The sequence below is a fragment of the Lonchura striata genome, chromosome Z (assembly GCF_050655825.1).
Source record: "Lonchura striata isolate lonStrDom1 chromosome Z, ASM5065582v1, whole genome shotgun sequence".
NCBI classification, from domain to species: domain Eukaryota; kingdom Metazoa; phylum Chordata; class Aves; order Passeriformes; family Estrildidae; genus Lonchura; species Lonchura striata.
The window spans coordinates 8,522,916-8,542,757 of record NC_140740.1 but is presented as its reverse complement, the minus strand read 5'-3'; the positions used below and the strand labels follow the sequence as shown (position 1 = coordinate 8,542,757).

At 36.3% G+C, this 19,842-nt stretch overlaps 1 protein-coding gene across 2 annotated transcripts in view; it reads right to left on the bottom strand.

The window, feature by feature from the left end:
• The window catches only part of EFNA5 (ephrin A5), a 211,139-nt gene that overhangs the window by 44,478 nt on the left and 146,819 nt on the right, over positions 1-19,842 (bottom strand). The window contains exon 2 of one of the 2 annotated variants that reach the window (XM_021524771.4): positions 10,502-10,555. The exons of the other annotated variant lie outside the window; for it this stretch is intronic. Within the exon in view, the coding sequence (XP_021380446.1) occupies positions 10,502-10,555 (54 nt within the window). The remainder of the gene's footprint in view (positions 1-10,501; positions 10,556-19,842) is intronic. 2 annotated transcript variants of the gene reach the window in all.

Sequence of the window (19,842 nt, the reverse complement as noted above, 5' to 3'; positions counted from 1 at the left end):
TATAACATGGAAAAAGCCTTTTTGAACCACAGTTCTTCCAGGAGAATTTACATTTATCAAAATTGTTGGTCAAGATACATATTTTTGTACTCCAGTGCTTCCAAAATCTGTCACCTGAACAGATAATGTCTTAACATATTTGCAAAAATGTATTGTCTTCAAGCTGACATCTGTTCTCTGAATCAGTTAACAGTAAGCTTTTCTTACAGGTAATGAAAAAGAGTGTAAGATACAAATAGAAGACATGCATTCAGGCAATAATATCTCTATTTTTTTCAATTACAGTTTTAGTAAGTAAAAATTGATACATACTTATATATAAGTGTGTTTGTGTGCGAACAGGATTTGTTTGTTTGTTTGTTTCTTTTATCATGTAGGTGATAAACAATTCAGTTTTTTCAAGGTTACCTCTTTTATCAGCCTGTGCTTTCACCATAATGCCCAATTACAGTTCTGTGACACAAACTATATGCTTCCAGAATTATACTTATGTAATACATTCAAGATCACACTGACCCTCTCTACCATTAGACATTTACAACACAAATAACCTTATGTGAACTGCTTTTCCATATTATTTTAGAAGTCAATGGAGAGCAATAGGAACTTCTGTTGTTCTGATGTTCAATTCATCCAGCCTCTTTAGTACATTGTAATGAGGAGGATAACACTTCCAGAAGCAGGTAATTCTCTCCTTCATCCAAAAGCAGAGTCTGGGGAGACACTTCCCAGATTGTGTCTGTACTGTAAATAGCTGAATTTGAAGGGAAGAATCCAACTGCACAGCCCATGATAATGTAGATCATAAAAACAAGGAGACAGACAACTAAATGTGTGATCACACCTTAATTCCAATTTAGCAATGAAATCAAATTTGTAATCTGCACCAGTGAGATGATGCAGAAAAAGAAAAATCAAACCTAATCTGACTCCCTTTTGGCAAAGTTTCCCTCTGTATTCTTGCTAAATAAACAAAACCATCCTCTTTGATCACTTGGTATTTTAGTATATTCCATGTGATTTCCTTTTCCTAAGTATTGAAACAATTGAGTGTCTCCATTCATTCCAGCACAGCTCAGACTCTGAAGTGCTGCCTGCAAAGCAGGTCTGAGGATGAAGAACACAACCAAGTCCTTTTTATCACAGTGTCTTTTCACCCCAGTCCCCTGATCTCTCAACAATTTCATTTGTCGGTCATCCACCATAGGTAGGAAGTGTTTACATTTATAAGTGGAAAAAGAGAAGGAGATTGTGAATATTTCAAGTGGTTTAAACTGGCCTTTAGTCACTGTTGTTGGCATAGCAGTGAACTTCCTTCAGGGGAAATACGTCCCAAGGTATTTATCAAGCAGGTCTGAGTGAAGTCTCTTTACTGCAGGTTATCAACCAACCATGAATCAGAGAGCAGGTATTTATTTCCTGTCTTGCAATATCTTAAAGTCAGTAAGCACAAACTCAGCAGGTATGTAAAGAGGTGTAGAACTAATTTGATGTTTCCAAAAGAGACTACAACATCTCCAACTTTTCTGTCAAAGTGAACTGAGACCATTCCTGTTTCTCCAGCTACAAGAAGCATGTTGTATTTACCTCCACAAAGAGGAAAAGTAATGTCTTCTAATTGGAACAGAAAATGAAGGGATGGTCATAAGTAATTCACAAAAAAATTCATCAGCTTAGTCCTCAAAGCTATTAAAGGAAACACTTCACAAACACACTTCTAAAATTTAACAGCACATTTGAGTGGAAAACACTCAAATTTACACACATCGGCTGAAAACCTCTTACTTAGTAGAATAATGCCAGATATTAGAGTGAAACAAAAGTTAAAGCACTGATCAACATTTAACCATCTACATACACTGAGGAGCGAAAAATCTAAAGGGAAAATGGAGTCCATTAACAGACATTTGCAGATATGACAGGAATGGCAGATGTTCTGTGCCTTTTTCCAGTCCCATTCCAAACAGAAAACTTGCCAGTATGTTACTGCTATACTATCTCTTTTCCCAGTTAGGTGTTCATCCTGTTCTGGCAGGTCCTCAGCCAGACTGCCATGTCTGTGGAACAATGTAGTTAAAAGGAACTTTAATCGAGGAAGAAACCAGCTCTATCTAGATTTTGCATAATAGAACATGGTGTTGTGGTAGAAACCAACCAAGAATGCTTCTCCAAAAATCTGTCAGAATCTACACACCTTTTTGCAAATGCCATTTGTCTCCATGCACTCTATCTTACACACAGCAAAACACTGCTATTCTTCAAACATAATTAACCTTTGGTTTTTGTCAGGTGCTTTCAAACAGCGCCTTGGGAAGTTGCATGTTACAAAGCCAGCTATTAGGCAGTAGTGTTACAAAAGTCATTTTGAAGAGAGAGACATATAGTTAAGTAGTTTCTACACCAAAATATTTCCATAACCAACAAACATCAGCTTCCTACACAAAATTTGAACACTGCTTCCAGCAAACCCAGTCAGAGGAATATTTCTGTGCTAAAGTGCCACTGAGGAAATATCCAGGTATTCAGAATGCAGAGAGAGAACTTCATGGTTATGTTAACCACATTAAAACAAGACTAGAAAAACATTTTGTAAATAATTAGTGCCTCCTATATTCTGTTTATCCATTAACAAAGGGAAAGTACATGGTCTGTGTGCATGCTTCTCTTCATAATTTTAAGTTCTGAAGCCTAAGTGACTCATCTTGAACTTAATGTCTTTGCTGGTCACTGAGAAAAGTTACAATTTATTTAAACAGAGAGTTAAAACACAATAACAATTTTGTTTGGTTTCTCTCTTTCTTCCTTTCTTTCTTGGAACAAACACTACAAAAATCCAGTTTAAGGACAGCACAAATAACACTAATTGTTCATTTAGATAGATAAAAAATTTCAATAGCTCTGCTTGTTACTGCCACTACAAATCCTATTAGTTATATTCTATTGCCCTTCCTGTAAAATCGACACACCAGATGCTCTACTTCAAGATAAGTGTACTGGAAAATTTGCCTTTTACTATGTCAACCTTTCTTTATTTGGAATCTGTTCTGTCAAATGCATGAAGCAAGGCTTCAGTGTGAACCAGAAAAGACTCCAAATAACTTCTCTGACAATATTGGAAGCACTCAGATGCAAAAGACCTTATTCTGATGCCTGGAGCCTGCACAGCCTGTTAGCACCAATGTGCAGAGGACACTGCCACTGTCAAATGCCTCACTCCTGTCACCTTTTTCTCAAATGATAACCTGAAATGTAAGGCAACATCAACAAAATTCACTCAACTGATTTGTTCTTGGGGTAAATACAAACTACAGTTCAGAACAGCACAGCAAAACGTTACTTGTTCTGTTTCCTAAGGAAAAAAGGTTTCTGTGAGCAGCATGCACATATCCCTGTGAATGCTAGTCACTCAACTCCTCCTTTTTTTCTGTCATGGAGGCTAAGCCACTTTTTAATTATATTTAATGGAGAAAGTGAGGTTTCAGAGAGAAGGTCATTCCTACAAATACCATGAATAAAACAGGCCAGCTGAGAAGATCCCATAGGTGACCATACAAAGGCTGAATCTCCAGTAGGTTAAATGTTATTAGACAACAGAAACGCTTCCTACAAATGTTCTAGGCACAGGAAAAACTTGAGCTGAAAAAGTATAGAAACAGATTGAAAATTTTTTGTCAACTGATTATGAAACTATTTCCTTGAATGATACTTAACAGAGAGATGAATATTCGTATTTATTTGTACACACAATACCAAAGCCCAAACATTTTCTGGAAACTGTTAACATCATTTAAAAGGACAACATTTTCATTGTTCTCAGGATGTCATGATGTAGTTATTCACCATTCCATGGCACTGAGCTTGTCCATAGCTTTTGTCTGTGTTTAGATGGAAAGTGTAGTGCACTACGACTATTCCAAGCTCTACTCACTCTGGAATATAGCAGCATAAATTGTGCCTTGTTATTCTTTTACACACTTCAAGCCTCCTCATTTCAAACAACAGCTTTAAGTGTGATGGGGGAAATCTTGTGGTTGTTAATTATCTGAGGGGTTGTGGGATTACATGTATAATTTTACTGCAGATAATTTTAAAGATGCTATTTCTGTGCTATCGAAAAATAACCTTTTTAATGCTTTTCTGATCTTTTTACTGGCTTTTGTCACAACATTTCATAAACTCTGTTCCCAAAGCTCTGCTGACATCAACAATGATTCTGATGCACAAACAAGGAAGCAATCAAAGAGCTATTTTAATTTTAGCTCTATTCAAACTAAAAGAAAATTCAACATTTTCCAGATGCTAAGAGAAATGTGTTTGCTAACAGTAGCAAGCCATTGACATTTTAGATCTCTAGCAGGATATTGCTACCCTGAGCAAGCAAACAAAAAAAAACCCTCTAATCCAAAGAAGCAGTCCATGACCTTTCAGTCCTCAGGTTACAGTTTCACAAGTTAAAACAAGTTCGACACACCATGAAAATATATATATATATAAATATAAATATATATAGGACACGAAATCAAGGCTGCTGTTCAATAAAACAGTATTCACAATTATTCCTAGAAAAGACTGCAAGCTAAATACACAATACAGAAAGAAACTTATTCTCTTGTCATTAAGTTCTCTATTCAATTAGCATTTATTGGAGTAATTAAATACTGGGAAAGGATGCCAGGCTAATTGTTAGATTATGATAATTACACAGCTTTGCTGTGCTACAGCTGATCAAAATAAGATGTGGTCACATGCACTCAGCTAAAGCTTCTCTGCAATCATCAGGCTTCCATGGGAAATTTATTACTATAATAAGGCCACTTATTACTAGTTCATTATCAATCAGGCAGAGAAACTTATTATTTGTACCCTTCCTTTTACTCTCCCACCCACTCTGCTGGAACAAGCCTCCCAAAAGGTTGTGCCCTGGTCTCTGCCTTCGTCTGGCTCCCTTCCATCATAATTACACAGCTGAGGAGAATCAAGCTCCTGCACTTGAAAGAGTTCATCAGACTTCAGATCACCGTTTCACAATTGGCTGCAAGCATCTATCACATTTCTTGAAAGAGGTGGGTGATCTCCCTGCATTTCACTTCACAGGAAGATCAACCTTCTCTTTTAATCTTGCTATGTTCCTCCCATCTGGGAGATTTTTCACATTACTTGAGTGGGTCCAAAAATCAGAAAGAAAGAAGCTGTATTAAGATGGACTTTATGAGAAAAAGCATCTGGTTTATGTGGCTTGTCTCCCTACAGAATCTCCTGCCTTTACCCTTTCTTTCCAGCCAACAGAACAAGAGAGACATTGTGCCTTCCTGATTTAAGGCTAGGGTTTTTTTTTTTATTAAAGAGCAGGGTTCTCATCAGCTACCATTGTACCTGGTACTTCATGCTGCCAGTTTAAGAGAAAAAAGAAGTGATTTACTATAGGGACTAGAACATGGGGAAAAAAACATGAAACAAATCAGTTTGACCTAGCATTCAGGTTTTTGAAGAAAACAACTTGTTAAGCACTAACTCAGAAGAGTCATAGAATGCTCAGAACTAAAGAAATACAAGAAAAAATACTAAATTCATTAAAATTATATTTATTCTGTCTGATTAAAAAAACTAGACCTTTTGAAATGTCAGAAGCACCTACTTCTACATCAGCAATTGACCTGGAAGGTTCCTAGATAAGCCAGGTTTTTTTAGGTTTACAATACTGGTAAAATAACTGATCAAGCTTCACATTCTTGAACTTCATTTTTCACATACGATTGAAGTTTACAGCTATGCTGCGGGTGACCACTTATAAACTTTTAATTCTCTTAATTTTCAGAACCAAGAAACCTCCTCAAAACCAGTATGAGAATAGTCTTTATGCTTTTGGATGGAAAAAAAAAAAAATTCTCTCCTTTTTTCTATTTAATAAGGCCCAATTGTTGAAAACATCCTAAGTGCCTTGGCTGAAACATGTTGTTTGCCAAACAAAGAAAGTCTAAATCCAGGAGTCTTCTACTAGAATCATGGCAAAAAAAGACTGCAAAACACAGGAGGAAATGAGTAGGTTTCAACGAGGAAGGGAAATGTCCTATTTCAAATGTAAAAGTTCTTTGAATTAAATCTCTTGTGTTGATTCCATTAACCTGAGAGACCTGAGATACCTTTTTTTCCAGTTCTATTGGTTAATGAAAATTTCAGTTGCATCATAATTCTTGACAGTAGCAATTAATTTAAAGTAGAGACACATATTTTATTTATTTTCATGATTTACAGGCTCTTTAAGAAATAAATTCTACAGAAACGTGTTTACTCCACCTATGGTTAATAATTTCCCCTTACGCTCATAACTATGTTTGTAGATTTGGGTGCTGTATTGACTTTTTATAGCTAGAACTGCAGAAAGGTATATGTTCAAAGATAATGCAAACATTAAAGAATAGAAACTACTTGCTCTTCCATGAGTAGGTATGAGGAAGAGAATTAACAAATCAACATTTATTTCCCAGCTATAAATCTGAGTACTCCAGAGATGCTCAAGTACTGCAGCAGCCTTACCCACTTCATTTCATTCTGCATCTCCTAATCAAAGAGCTGGACATTCTTTAGGTTTATTAAAACTGTTTCCCCCAACTCTGCTTTTGTAAAATTCCATCAAAGGTGGTACATGACTTTCACCTGGTGTCTATGAATTTCTCTTTTGCTGCAAGTTGTGAAGAACTCATTACATCTGGGAGGCAACAACAGTCATGTTGCTCATGATAAGGGTTCTAATGGGGTGCAACATGTCACAGCACTGTTCTCAATGAGATCAAACTCTCCGTTTCCCAGCTGTCCCAACTCTGATAGCTTTAAAGCCCCTGCGTACAGTCTCTGCCTGACTATTTATTTTCCATTGCTGTGGGCATTTAACTTGCAGAGATGGATGAAGAGAGAAGGGAGGCAAAGGTAAAAGAGCTGCTGTTCTGTCAAGGGCATCACTCTGATGTACAGGACAGACTTCAGTGCTGAAGCCTAGTAAGATTAGCTGCAAGGTACCACACCCAACAAGATGCTAAAGTCAGCACGAGATTTTTGTTTGGAGCCTCTAACCACACTTTGAATTCAAACTACCTGGCTTAAAACCAGTTTATTTGTTAAATTGATTTATGGACACAAGCTCATTACTTGTGTTCACATTAGTACTGCTCTGGAGTTCACCAGCAACATTTATCCCACTTTATCTGAGGTGGAATGAGAAGATTTGGTAATTACTTCTCACATTTTTTTAAATGTGGTCATCAATATCCTGCACACATGACTTTACATTTGTCTGCTTTAGACACTAACAACATACAAGATGTCAGCTGCATCTTTTATTCCATGATCTTGCTTGAAAATACAAAAACTATCTCAGCCACCCTTGCCTATACCAAAAAAATCGTGGTTTGCAGATTCATTTGTTTACATACCTTTCTTAAAAAAACAAACAAGTTTTATCTGAGCTCTGCTGCCCTGACACATACTCTACTATCAGTCACTTTTGAGAGAAAAAAAAACAAAAACATTTTAGGAGTTTGAATTCTTAAAAAAAAAAGAAAATAAAAGAAAAACCCCACAGACAGGAATACTACTGAAGTGTCGGAACTGGACTCTAGCAACATGTGTTGGCCATGTGTCTAACCTAGAAGACAGAGTCTATCAGCCTTGATGGAATGTGATTCTGTGAGTGGTATTTGCTAACCCTGCCTGAGGCATGTGCTGACATCTGTTAATGGATATGGAGAACAATGCCCTATCTGCAGAAAGGTCTTGCTTCTCACACTCACAAAATGAAAGAAAAGAACATTTGCCCAACAAGCATGTTGACCTGCACACTGAATAATTGAGATAAACAGCAGTCAGCTTCCACAAGGAAATATATGTATAGCATATGCAAATATAGTAGATGCAAGTCAGCTTCACAAATTTTCTTTCTCACTAACATATAAAAAGTAGAGTCATGGCTAACTTTTATAAACTGAAATCTCTATCTCTTTCATACTCCCAGGGAAAAAAACTGCATCAATTTCTGCCAGTCAATATATGGGCAGTATTTGAGAAGAAATACACATTTTGATTAAACTGCTTGTCTATTGCACATACCCACACTTGCTGTAGTACAGAAATGCTTTTCTATTATATTAAGTTATAGGTGTTTATTATGCATCTTTCAATATGTAAACAAAATTAATTTTAAAATATTTTGTGATCAAATTAGAATTTGGCGACTCTAAGTAGACACCCTAATAACTTGCAACTTGTAAAATCTACTATTTAATTTCTCCATATGCAAGAGTGTAAAATGAAGCTAACCCTTGAGATGTTCAACAGTATTTTTATGTTTAATAAACTGTGTATATTTTAACAATCTCTGGTCATAATCCCCATTCTTCAGTCAAAGTGAATGAATCCAGATATAATATAAAATAATGTGAGCAAAATATAGAGGGAAAAAAAAGCCCCTGAAACATCACAGACCTTGACAAACAGACCCAGGAACACATAAAATTTTAGTATGAAACCACAGCTTGTTATTAACATGAATAAACTATAAAATCAAATACATTATCAAGAGTAATTTGCACTTATTGACATAAAACCCAAGTTAGAATAGCTAATGAGTACTTAAATTTATTAGCAAACAATTTGCTATCCAGAAAGTGGGCTTCAATCAATGATTTGTTTTTTGCTGTATAATTGTCTTGTGTCTATTTAAGAGACTTATAGGGAAAGTATATTCTTTCCTGACATGGAAACAGTATTTTAGAGGAAGTTCTATAGAGAATTATAGTAATTTAACCTTGTTCCTTTTACCCTTCCATATTAGTCTCTCTCTTATGCTGGGCAAACTAGCAAAGGAACAACTGGAGTTTCAAATTACAGACTGCAGGATCACCAAGTAGCACAACTGTTATTAATGGTAGAACTTGTTTCTTTTCCTTCTTATAATTTCTTCTAAAGACAGCATACGGACTATAGAATTTTCCATCAGGCTTACTCTTGATGCATACTGTCTCTGAATAATAGGACTTAAAACAATTTTTCACCTAGAGATATTTATCTATATACATCATATGGACAAGATAGGTCCTGATCTAAATCAGTTTCTCTGTTTACAAATATGATCTGACAAGCTTTGCACTATACAATGCCACCTGGTCTTTAAAAACACCCAAGAAATTGCAAAGATTATGATCTGATGTGCAACAATTTTTTTAAAACTGAATAAGACTGACAAACCATGGAATTCAATGCAGACTATGTTATTCCTCCCATTCCTTTTCAAAATATGAAGCTCCTATGGTTCCTATTATAGAGCTTTGGGATTCTTATTCCTTAAAGAGTGACAGAAGCAGTATTTCAATTTGTATAAGTAAAGACTGAATTGATAAAATGTGCAAAACCAGCTCATTTATATATGTGTAAGTTACTGACATAGGAGAAAAAAAAATCACTAGTCTCAGATCAAGCAGACATTTCAGAGAGGTAAAACTGAAGCTATTTTCTGAATTTTCCTGTTGCATTTTTCTTAAAACTGTTTCAATATTAATCAAATTAATTCTAATCTTCAACTGTAGTGAAATCGCCTCATTCACAACTGAATTATGATCTTGTCTGCCTGAAACATTGTAACTATTTTTCAAATCACAGACAGGATTAGGATAAAAAGCAGAAAAATTAAATTAAGGTTTGCTTTTCCTGCACCCCCCTTCTTCATCCTATTTATTATAAAGGCACCAGGATGCAGGTGTGAAGAAGGGGGTGCACAAGTATGGCAAAACCCATTCCTGTCTACTGGGAAGCCTTTACTTCCTTCTCAGATGTTAAAAATTAATTACTGAGCATACAAACTATTTCTTCCTTTCATTCTTACTCTTAAATACTAGTTCACCATTAAAGAAATAAAACATATCCTAAAACTCAATAATTAACTGTTCATAGCTCAATCTGATAACTGGGGCATAAGCACATAATCTGGTGCTATTTAGCACCAGATAGAATTTACACCACTTGTGTGAACAAAATCCCACTTAGAGCACATCAATGTGAAAAGCTAGGGAGTGGTCATGCTGGGCCAGAGAACCTCACATCTAGACAAACAAAGCTGTCCCAACACTGGCCAACAGAAGACATCAAGACTACATTAAATAAATCAATATATCCTTAGCATAATCTCACAATAATCATCTTTCACATAGTCAGAGGTTTGGGCTCTTTGTTCATAACAAGAATGATGGAATTTTTTTTCATCAGCTGGCCTGAATATCTTGAATATCAGTAAGCTACAGTCAGTGAATATTTGAGTGGTAGCTTGGCTGTCAAACAGAAAAGTTACTGCTCTTGTGCATTTCTGGACCTGGGACAATTTCTACCAGACATTCAAATCATACCTTAATTCTCAGAGTAAAGGAAGTAAACTATAGTCTGTGATGGTGCACTGTTGAAGAGCAATTGGTAATCATTGCTCAAATGATTAACATATGAACATTTTGACCTTTGTTACCTGCAACAGTCAGAGGCAAGAGTTTTCCTCCTGAACTCCTCAAAGATAAGATTCCTTTTTGAAGAGAAATTTACTCATTAGAGAAAATGCAAATCTTGTTTTCCATTATCCCAAAGTATCCAAATCACAATTTTAATCAAAATAAACAACTAATGTAAGAGAATATATTAAAATCTCTGTTCAAATGCATCTCAGCAGGTCTCCAGGGAGTCTTTGATATAAAAAAACCTAGCCAATGAAGTAATTTTCTACTGTCTGCAATATAGTAAGTAAAGTGCTAAGTAGCTAAGGATTGACTGAAACTGAATTCAGACCTCAAGATTTGTCCTTTCTTCTTGTACATTCTGACTCACAGAAAAAGATCAACTGAGAAATCATGTACCACATTTCAAAGACATCTTAGACTTTCATATTGTCCAACTTGTCCTGTGCTTTTAAGGATGCACACTTCATAATCCATTTCTTTAGGAAAGAACTCCTCTTTTGTTCAAACTTTCTCTTTAAGAGTGCTCTCTTTAAGGTTGCTGAGAGATTATCTATGCCCAAAAATGTATTAAAAGAATGTTTACCATGAAGTAACCATAACCAAACTTGGTTTCCACCTGCTTTTTCCACCACATGGCAAGAAACATGTAGAGAACACCAATTCCTTCCCTCAAATAAAAAAATCTTCTATTATGTCTTCCATGCTGCCAGGAGCCAAAGGCAATAGAAATCTTTAGAGTTCAGCAAACTTGCAAACAACATGCTGCAGATGGTGGTCATTTGCTTTTGTTTCCTATCTTTTCCCATCATACATTAAGTGAGGAAAAAAATCTTAATTACATTTAAGAACATTAAAGTGTCAAATTAAATTAAAATCACTGTTTTAAATACATTATTAAGAAGTTTCAATTTATTAAGACTCTAACTTAAGTATAATAACGTATCTCCCTGCATTAGCTTTTACATCAAAGAGGCAAAGCAGCCTGAACCTTCAAAATCCTTTTAAAAAAGGTTAACTGTTCCTTGAACACAAAAATAAATAAGCCAACAAAAAAATTACTGCCTTTTGGTAGACTACTATACTGGTTTGGATGAGTTGTTGAAAAAAGTTGTTTAACTGCTTTTTTTGCCATTTCATTTGAGTCATTTTGCCTTTGTTTATAAACTAATTCTGCTAATGATCAAGCATTCTGAGATTTTTACTGCATTTTCCCCCTTATTAACATCTTGGCATTTTTTAATTCTGGCATTTGAATGCCCTTAAATATATGCTAAGAGATCTTTTGTTAGGTTACAGAATGGTCTGAGTAACAATACATTAAAATTTATTCTTCATTCAAATCATGGCTATGACTGATTTAAAAAAAAAAATCCTGACACAGTAGCTCCAAAGTTCCTAAAAGGTTACAGACATGACTATTAAGGCCTTCTATTCTAATAAGCTGCTCTGTTCAAGAGAGCAATTAAGCTGATTCTTTAGAATTAAGCACACACAAAGCCAAAGGACTTAGGTAAATGGTTAAATACTTTCCTGAAATGAGGCCTAGCTGTACAGGAAGCACTCAACTAAGCAGTGTATCTGCATGGACTAAAGGTAAAATTATTCATTATTGTGCTGATGTCAGAGGAAAACTACCCCAACCAAAGAAGAATGTGTGAACACAGCATTTTATGATATGAAACATAATAATGAAGAACTTAATACTGAGAATCATTTATTACCAATATTATTACAGTAATTCCTCTTATGCCTTTCCATTAATTACTCTATCTCCGGGAAACTGAACTACAGACATCTTAGTGGTCAATACTTGACTCTTAATCCACAGAGGGAAGGGGTTAAAAAGCTTTTACTTTAATGAGTGGGCACCTTTTATAGCACAAAAAAAAATTTCTTACTGGGATTAACATTTTAAATATGGTTCTTCGGTCCATTAGAAGGTCATGACATTACCAGCACTATCTCCACACTAAGCAAGATAACAAATGACCTGAGACTTTATCAATACACTATCATTGATCTTTACCAGTAATCTGAATATAGGTGGCAGCACATAATTCCTATGTGTTTAAACATTAAAGCTTAATTCACTTCAGCCATGTAATTTTCTTGCTTTTATATGCTGAGATGATGACCTTGATTAAATACTGAGACAGGAAAGGACTAAAAACACTACTGGTTCCACTGGTTAGTATCAGCTGTGTATGCGTGTGCTGTGAAGAAACACAGTCTGTTCAAATGAGTGTGCTGGTAACACGTGGGATATGGAATATCGTCTCTCGTTAATGAGCTACAAATGGGTAAATTTGTGTAAAAGCTAATTGAAACCAGTTATTCCTTTCAAAATCAATTTTAAACTTCTCAACCTGAAACATACAGATCATTTTCCAGTGCAGCACAACACAGATGAATACTTAATATGCTGGGGCTGATTGGCTGAACATTGTTTTCTCAATTCCATAGTCTTAAAATTAGATTTTTTTATCTGATGAACATTGTTATTTAAATTCTTCAAAATGTATAAAACTCAAGACTCTTCATTCTGCTAACACTGAAATAAACAGCTACTGTTTCTGAAGTTTTATTGCATTGAAGCAGTAACAATTTCAATTAGTTACAATACACCCACTTAGTAAGCTGAGGTCTTCCATCAAGTATAGAAAAAGAATCATCTTGACATGACTAATTACTTTTAAAAATAGATTAAATGTGGTGTAAAACTCCTAGACTGTCTCAATAATGAATTCTTATATTCATTAATAATGGAAAGTATCTGTATTCTGAAATTTAAAAAAAAAAATCTTAAACCCTTTTTTTTTACTTCATACTGTTTTTTATGCTACAGAAATATTAAGAAATTTATATTATTAGTAATATGTAGATATGTAGACCACTTGGACAGACAAACTCTGGCTAAACAGAACAGCTGATGCTGTGATTACATAGCTGACTGTTTAAATAGAAATACACAATTAGGTACACATTCACAACACATGCATGGTATACCAAAATAATGTCTACAATTTCATGGTACACAGCAGGAACTAACATTTTATTTATTGCCTGGGTTGGTAAGCTTTCTCTTTTCACCAAAAGTTCTTGCCTTCCCGAATCAGAGTAAATAAATAAGCATGAACACAACCTAACACTTCAATAGAAGAAAAGAGGGTCTTAATGACAACAGGTGGAGCAAAACAGGTATTACTCAAATACATGTTGATAGGATTCAAGAGTGCTTAGGGCCATCTGATGCTTAGGGCCACAGGAGAAATCAGCAGAGACCTAACCTAGCTAATTGTCTGCCTTGATTGTGATGGTTCTGATTAGAAAAATAATCAGCTCTCAGCAGCTCTTAGGCAAAAATTCCAACTGAGTCCCTTTTTTTTCCTGTCTGATGATGGTGCACTGCAGAATGAATGCCAGATCACATCATTAAACCACTCTTCCAAATATTAAAGAGTTTCCTATATGAACAAAACCAAGAATTCCTGTTGCAATTAGCTTGAACATTCTCCTACTCTTGTGTTGAGACTGCATTCATACAAGCTAAAAAATGTTGATCTCCAGTTTTTCTTGTATATGGAGAACCAGTCACACTTTATGACTGAAAAAGAAAAACTGTATAATTTCAGCAGTCCTGGACCATCAAAAGGATATCTAAGGCTTAATTCAATTATTAAGATTAGGCTACATATGAAACAAAAAATAATTTGAGTTCTTTTTTACTGTTGTTTTGAGTGATTCCATCTAAATATGACCATCCATAATAAAACACTTACTTTCCTTTCTCTAACTACATCATCTCTACCATTTTTTTTTCAGTACATGGTTTACATTTCCAGTCATCAGGAAAATTAAAGCCAGATAAATTCAAAATAGATTTCATACTGCATTTTCTCAGTACTTCTCTCTTCTATATTATGGGACTTTTGGTTTCTGACTACAGTAATTCTACCCTTCCATTAGTTGCTGCTGTAAAAGAATGTGAGTATTCATTTGAATGCAAAGTAGCATGTATTGACAATTATATTCCCAGGCTAGTAATTTTAAGATGCACATTTTGCCACTATTTTTGCACCCTGGTACATTAGCTGATTTAATAAACTCTAAAACAGTTAAGCATATCACAAAAGAGCTTAAAAGCAAAGGATCAAAGGAGCTCAAAACAGCTTTTAATAATGATCTAACTATAATACACACAGAAGGAAAGCCTTAAGAGAAGATTTCAGTGCTTCACTTATGCAAGAATATCTAGGCATCCCTCCATAGAGGGATGAAAAAGTGGATCAAATGCATGTCTGCAAAACAATTATCTACAATGTGATACTGGCCATTTCATAAGGGAAAGCAAAGTCTGAAACAACTGATCTTTCATGTCCTCCCTTTAAGAATGTCCACATTAATAAAATTAAATACCTCACTGACAATAAGTCATAAATGTCTGAACAGCAAAAAAAATTAAAATCAATAGTCACTAGTACATTTGACACCTGAAGGTAATTACATGTATGGGAATCCTGACAGGAGTGATTTCTCCTGTTCCCATTTTGAGCTGTCTTCTGGAACGTTCACAGAAAGAATGTATCAAACTATCTGTTAAAAGGACAACCAAAATATGCAATAAACACATCCATATTTTAGCCTCTGACCCTTGAAAGCTGGCACATTTTTTACATTCTTCTATGGGAATAGAAGAGTCAGGATAAACAAGAATCAGCAGGCTGTGCGTATCTCTGCCCAGACCCGCTTGCATGGCCCATGTGCCTGGTCTGGGGGGAGATGTGTAGAACCCTTACATTTGCAGCTGTCAAAAGCACTGCCAGAAATCATTTAACCAAAGAAGGAATGGGTAAATGTGTGAAAGAGCTTATTGCATGCCTAGTTTATAGATCCTGGATGTGTCAGGAGACCATACGTCTTTGCCAAATAGAAATTTTCTTGAAACAGCAACTGTCCCCAGCTCTCAAAATTCTGCACAAGCACCAAAAGAGAAAAAAGGATATTTTTTCTCAACCTCAGATCCCTCCAGCCTCAACACTGTAGTTGTGGCTCAAAGTATTCTAGAAACAAATACTTTTTCAGATGGCTCAGTGTGATCTGCTCATTTAATCAAGACTTCTAATGAACTGTAAAACCAACATTTTGGCCCAAATAACACTGGCATTCCAGCTCCCATAATATATGACAACCCTGACCTACTGAAGCAGAACCTCTGGTCTTGACTCATCAGTGTGTAGGTTTCACCTGCATAATTTTGTTTTGCTAGCAGGATTTTCAGTCCATTTTAATATACACACAGGCATTGCCTACACCTTACCTTGGGATAAACAAATATATATTTATATATATTATGCCAAGTACTCTTCTGATATGAAATCCAGTAAGCTGCTCAACAATACTGTAATTAGAACTAATAGATAATTAAATAAACTTTTGATTGCATTACTTTTTTTCATGTATTAACCCTGTTGATGCCTGCTGGTTTACACTGATGTGACTGATAGCAGAAGTTAAAGGCATTGTCTGTTCTCCTACAAAACCTGACCACTGCCAGAATGTGAGCCAGAATTTGCTTCTCTGTTTAGCACCTCGATTCTCAGTCTCCAGAGTGGTCCTAGTGGACCTGTTAATCAAACCTGTTTGTAGCCCTCTCCTCAACTCCAGAAATTGGTCTCTGTGCTAAAAGCTTTCTCCTGACCCCAAAAGCAGTGTGCAGTATTAGGAGTGCACAGCAACCTTACAGGCAGCAGAAGAGCAAGCTGCTCTCAGAACTGCCATATAGCCCAGCAAGGTTTGCTGAACAAGGAGCATGAAGCTGCGCTACTTTGAAGGTTTGTAGTACTCAATGTCTGTTTCAGCTGAAAGATACATCCCAGACCTTTCAGTACCCATTAAGACTGCAGAAAATTTAAACATCCTCTTGGTACAAATAGTAAAAGTCTCAGTGTAAACAAATGTTCCTATGAGCTTAACCAAACCACTGATGACCCATAAGTAGTCTCATACAAGGGTCAGTGCAGAAGAGTTTCCTTACTCACTGCATTATTACAGCTTCAGGAAACATCTTGGGTTTTTGCACTGTAAATCCCCCTTGTCAGTAAGGCTAAGATTTACATCACCAACAAACGTTCAGCAGAGATCATTTGGATTGGGCTGGCTGGGTTACATCCAGTACCTACCAAACTCACATTTTTGTTTACAGCTTGCCCTGACAGATTTTGCTGATCAACATCAAACATACTCATTGACAGAAGAATAACTGTGCTGAGTTCTTCATTATTTGCAGTGGAGGGCTGCAAGATACAACATTCCTAATCTTAGGATAGAGACAATAGTTCTACACTCTTTGTCTATTCTCGTCTAAAGCTCTGACAAATCAAGGCTGTAATTTTCCATCCAGATGACATTCTCCAGAGCAGGGCTCTTTTGACTTAAACACAATTCCCAAGGCAGGAAAGGTAAGCAACAGCAGACAACTTTTAAGGCTTCACCCCTCTAATTTAACAACTGGAGAAGTGAACAGAAGCCTTTCACCACACCTACAGACTTCTCAGCAGGATCTTGAATACCCAGAGGATTGCACCCCTCAGCCACTTAGTACCTGACTAGGTATTAGTCTGAGTTAGACCCATTAGTGATGAGCACCAAGAGTCACAGTACAATGATGGGACTGCTACCACATGGGCTCGCTGTAGCCCTCTTTTCTCCTGAAAAATCCCTAATTTCTGCACAATGCTGGCATAAAGATGAAGAAGCTCATCAAGGCATTTTGAGTTACTGGAAAAGGAGAATACATTAATAAATACGCCAGGATAGATCCTACTTTGATTATCCACCTTACTTCCTGATATGACTGACAACAAAAAGACAGGTAGACAGCCTCCAGGAGAGAAGACAAAGCACCAAGTGATAAAGAAGGGACCTGAACAAATATGGTCCAGTGTTAGCCACTTAACAAACTTCCTGTGTGAAGTCCTACCTTGCGTTTTCTTTGGTAAAAACAGCAGTATATCACTGCTATGGGAAAATAACCACAGATGACTGAGCCATTTGAACACTATGAGGACACATAAATATCCAATCAGGAAGATGAGAGGAGCAGTACAGCCAACTTTCAGATTTATCTGCTACTCCTACAATTTCAACATTCAGTTTGTTTTCTGCAATGCAATTTGAACAGCTGCACAGACAGGAGACTTGCCAACATCAGGAGTAGTTTCTGCCACCTGAACTTCACCCAAATCTCTTCATACAGTCAGAAGATATAGAGGCTTTCACATAAGACTATTTCCTTGCTGAAGCAGTCGCCACAGGCATCAGCTGGAAAGAACTAGCTGTAGTCTGCAGGATGAATTAATGTTCAAGAGTTATTGTTATGCAGGTAAGTTTTGGGTTTTAAGAAGAAAAACATTTAACCCTTTTAATTTAATTAATGTATTCTAAAATTTAGATTTCCTTCTTATATGCTGAAATCATTGTTTGACCTTTTGCAATTGTTGTCCCTAAAACAATTAAATGAACTTTATGGATATCTTTAGTCCACCTGATATTAATTAAAATCACAAGTTTTAATCAAGATTTTCATGCAAGAAAAACAGATGAAAAATAGAACTCTGTGAAGCAATTTGATTTTCTGCCTCTCTTAATAAATACTAAACAGATATTTCAGGAGCAAACATAATGCAAGTCAGCTCCTTTCACAAGAGGCAGTAGTGCCCTCATTCAAATGGAGAATGAGTGAGAATAGGAGAAACAAAAAACTAGTGTTTGAGATGCATATTAGTGAACATAATACATAAAAAGAGAAATGAGAAGATGGAGCATAAGATTATGTTAACAAAGGACTAGAACTTGCTGTCACAGAGATTGGTTTCAGCTGGGCAAGGGCTCAGAGGTCCAAAGCATCCTCTCCCTCCTCTTTCTCCATGTTTAATGTCAGAAGTGACTCCTGGGGCTTACTTCTGCCCAGTTGCCTTCCCACTTTACTGCTAGCAGCCCTCTCTTCCATGTCACTCCTCCATTCCCTCCGTATTTCCAGCTGTGGCTTTAGCTAGATGTCTGGGATCCAGCTGGCAGAATGGCACTATTTGGTGGGCAGGATGAATGACAGGGGAATCCTTGCTGCCTCCCTGCACACTGTATCAGGTCCCAAGGACACGCTTGCCAAATGCATGTCACCAGGCATATGCAGCACCTGGCAGCTCTCACTAGAAACCTGGCTGGAAGAGTTTTGTTGCCCTTTAAACTATTTTATTACTATTACTTTATATTGTTTTTAATAACAACATAATATTTTGTTTAGGCACTTTACAGCCTTGCTGCCACACCGTAAAGTCTCAAGTGTGTGCAGTGGTGAAATGCCTCAGGGATCTAGTTTGCAGTACATGAGGTAACATCAGCTTTGTAATTTAATTCCCAATGCATTTCACACATTTGAGAATTAGAAATAAAATCAAACTAAGTTTCAGAGAGCAAGTTTCATCAGGTTGTGAAAGGAAAAAGAAGAGAAGGGACAGTGAAGTCCATGTCAGAGGAGAAATGCATCAGAAGTGGGTGACAACAGTCAGTGAGGGAATATACTGGAATTTGCCCTCAGTGGATACATTTATAGCATCAGCTGCAAAAGGTTAGTGAATGCACCTGTGTATCTTACAAGGAAAGCAAATGTGCCAAGGCAGTGAGGAACAGTAACTGCCCTGCATCCAATAACACTGACATAATTGAAGTCATTCTGACGTTCTTTTCTGAGTGATTTCATATCCTGATCTTTTAAGTTGCTATCTTAGTTGCAGCTTGTGAAAAAATGTTCCAGGGACCATTTAGGAAAAAGAGCTGGACATTAAGAATGTGAAATTATCACAGAGCATGCATTCCTCAATTCCTAAACACGTATAATACACCAGCAAGACCTTCTAGATTTCTCTATATTTATATAGTGTTCCTTTGTTCATGCTATAAACTGCATCTCAGCAATACAAGAAATACAATAGAGCCCAAGGTCTGGCGTGACTGGCTTGTCAAGTCAATGTACCAGAATTACATCCAATAAGCAATTACAGCTAGGCGTGGCCATTTTAAGATAGGGACCTTTTCCTACCCTCATTTAACTTTTTGCTGTTACAAAGCAAAAGGAATGATTTATAAAGAACTCAGAGTGTATCTGATTTTTGAGTTAGCATTTGCTTTGTACATGTTGATGAGATGAGGAAAAACCTGAAACTGGATCAAAGAAGGCCCCCCATCAAAAAGAAAGAAGTTGTGAACTCCATCCATGTTTTACCATGCCTTCTACTACTGCACGCTGACTACTTTTGCTCATAAGAGTGTGAAAACTATCCCTAAGTACAAAATTGAT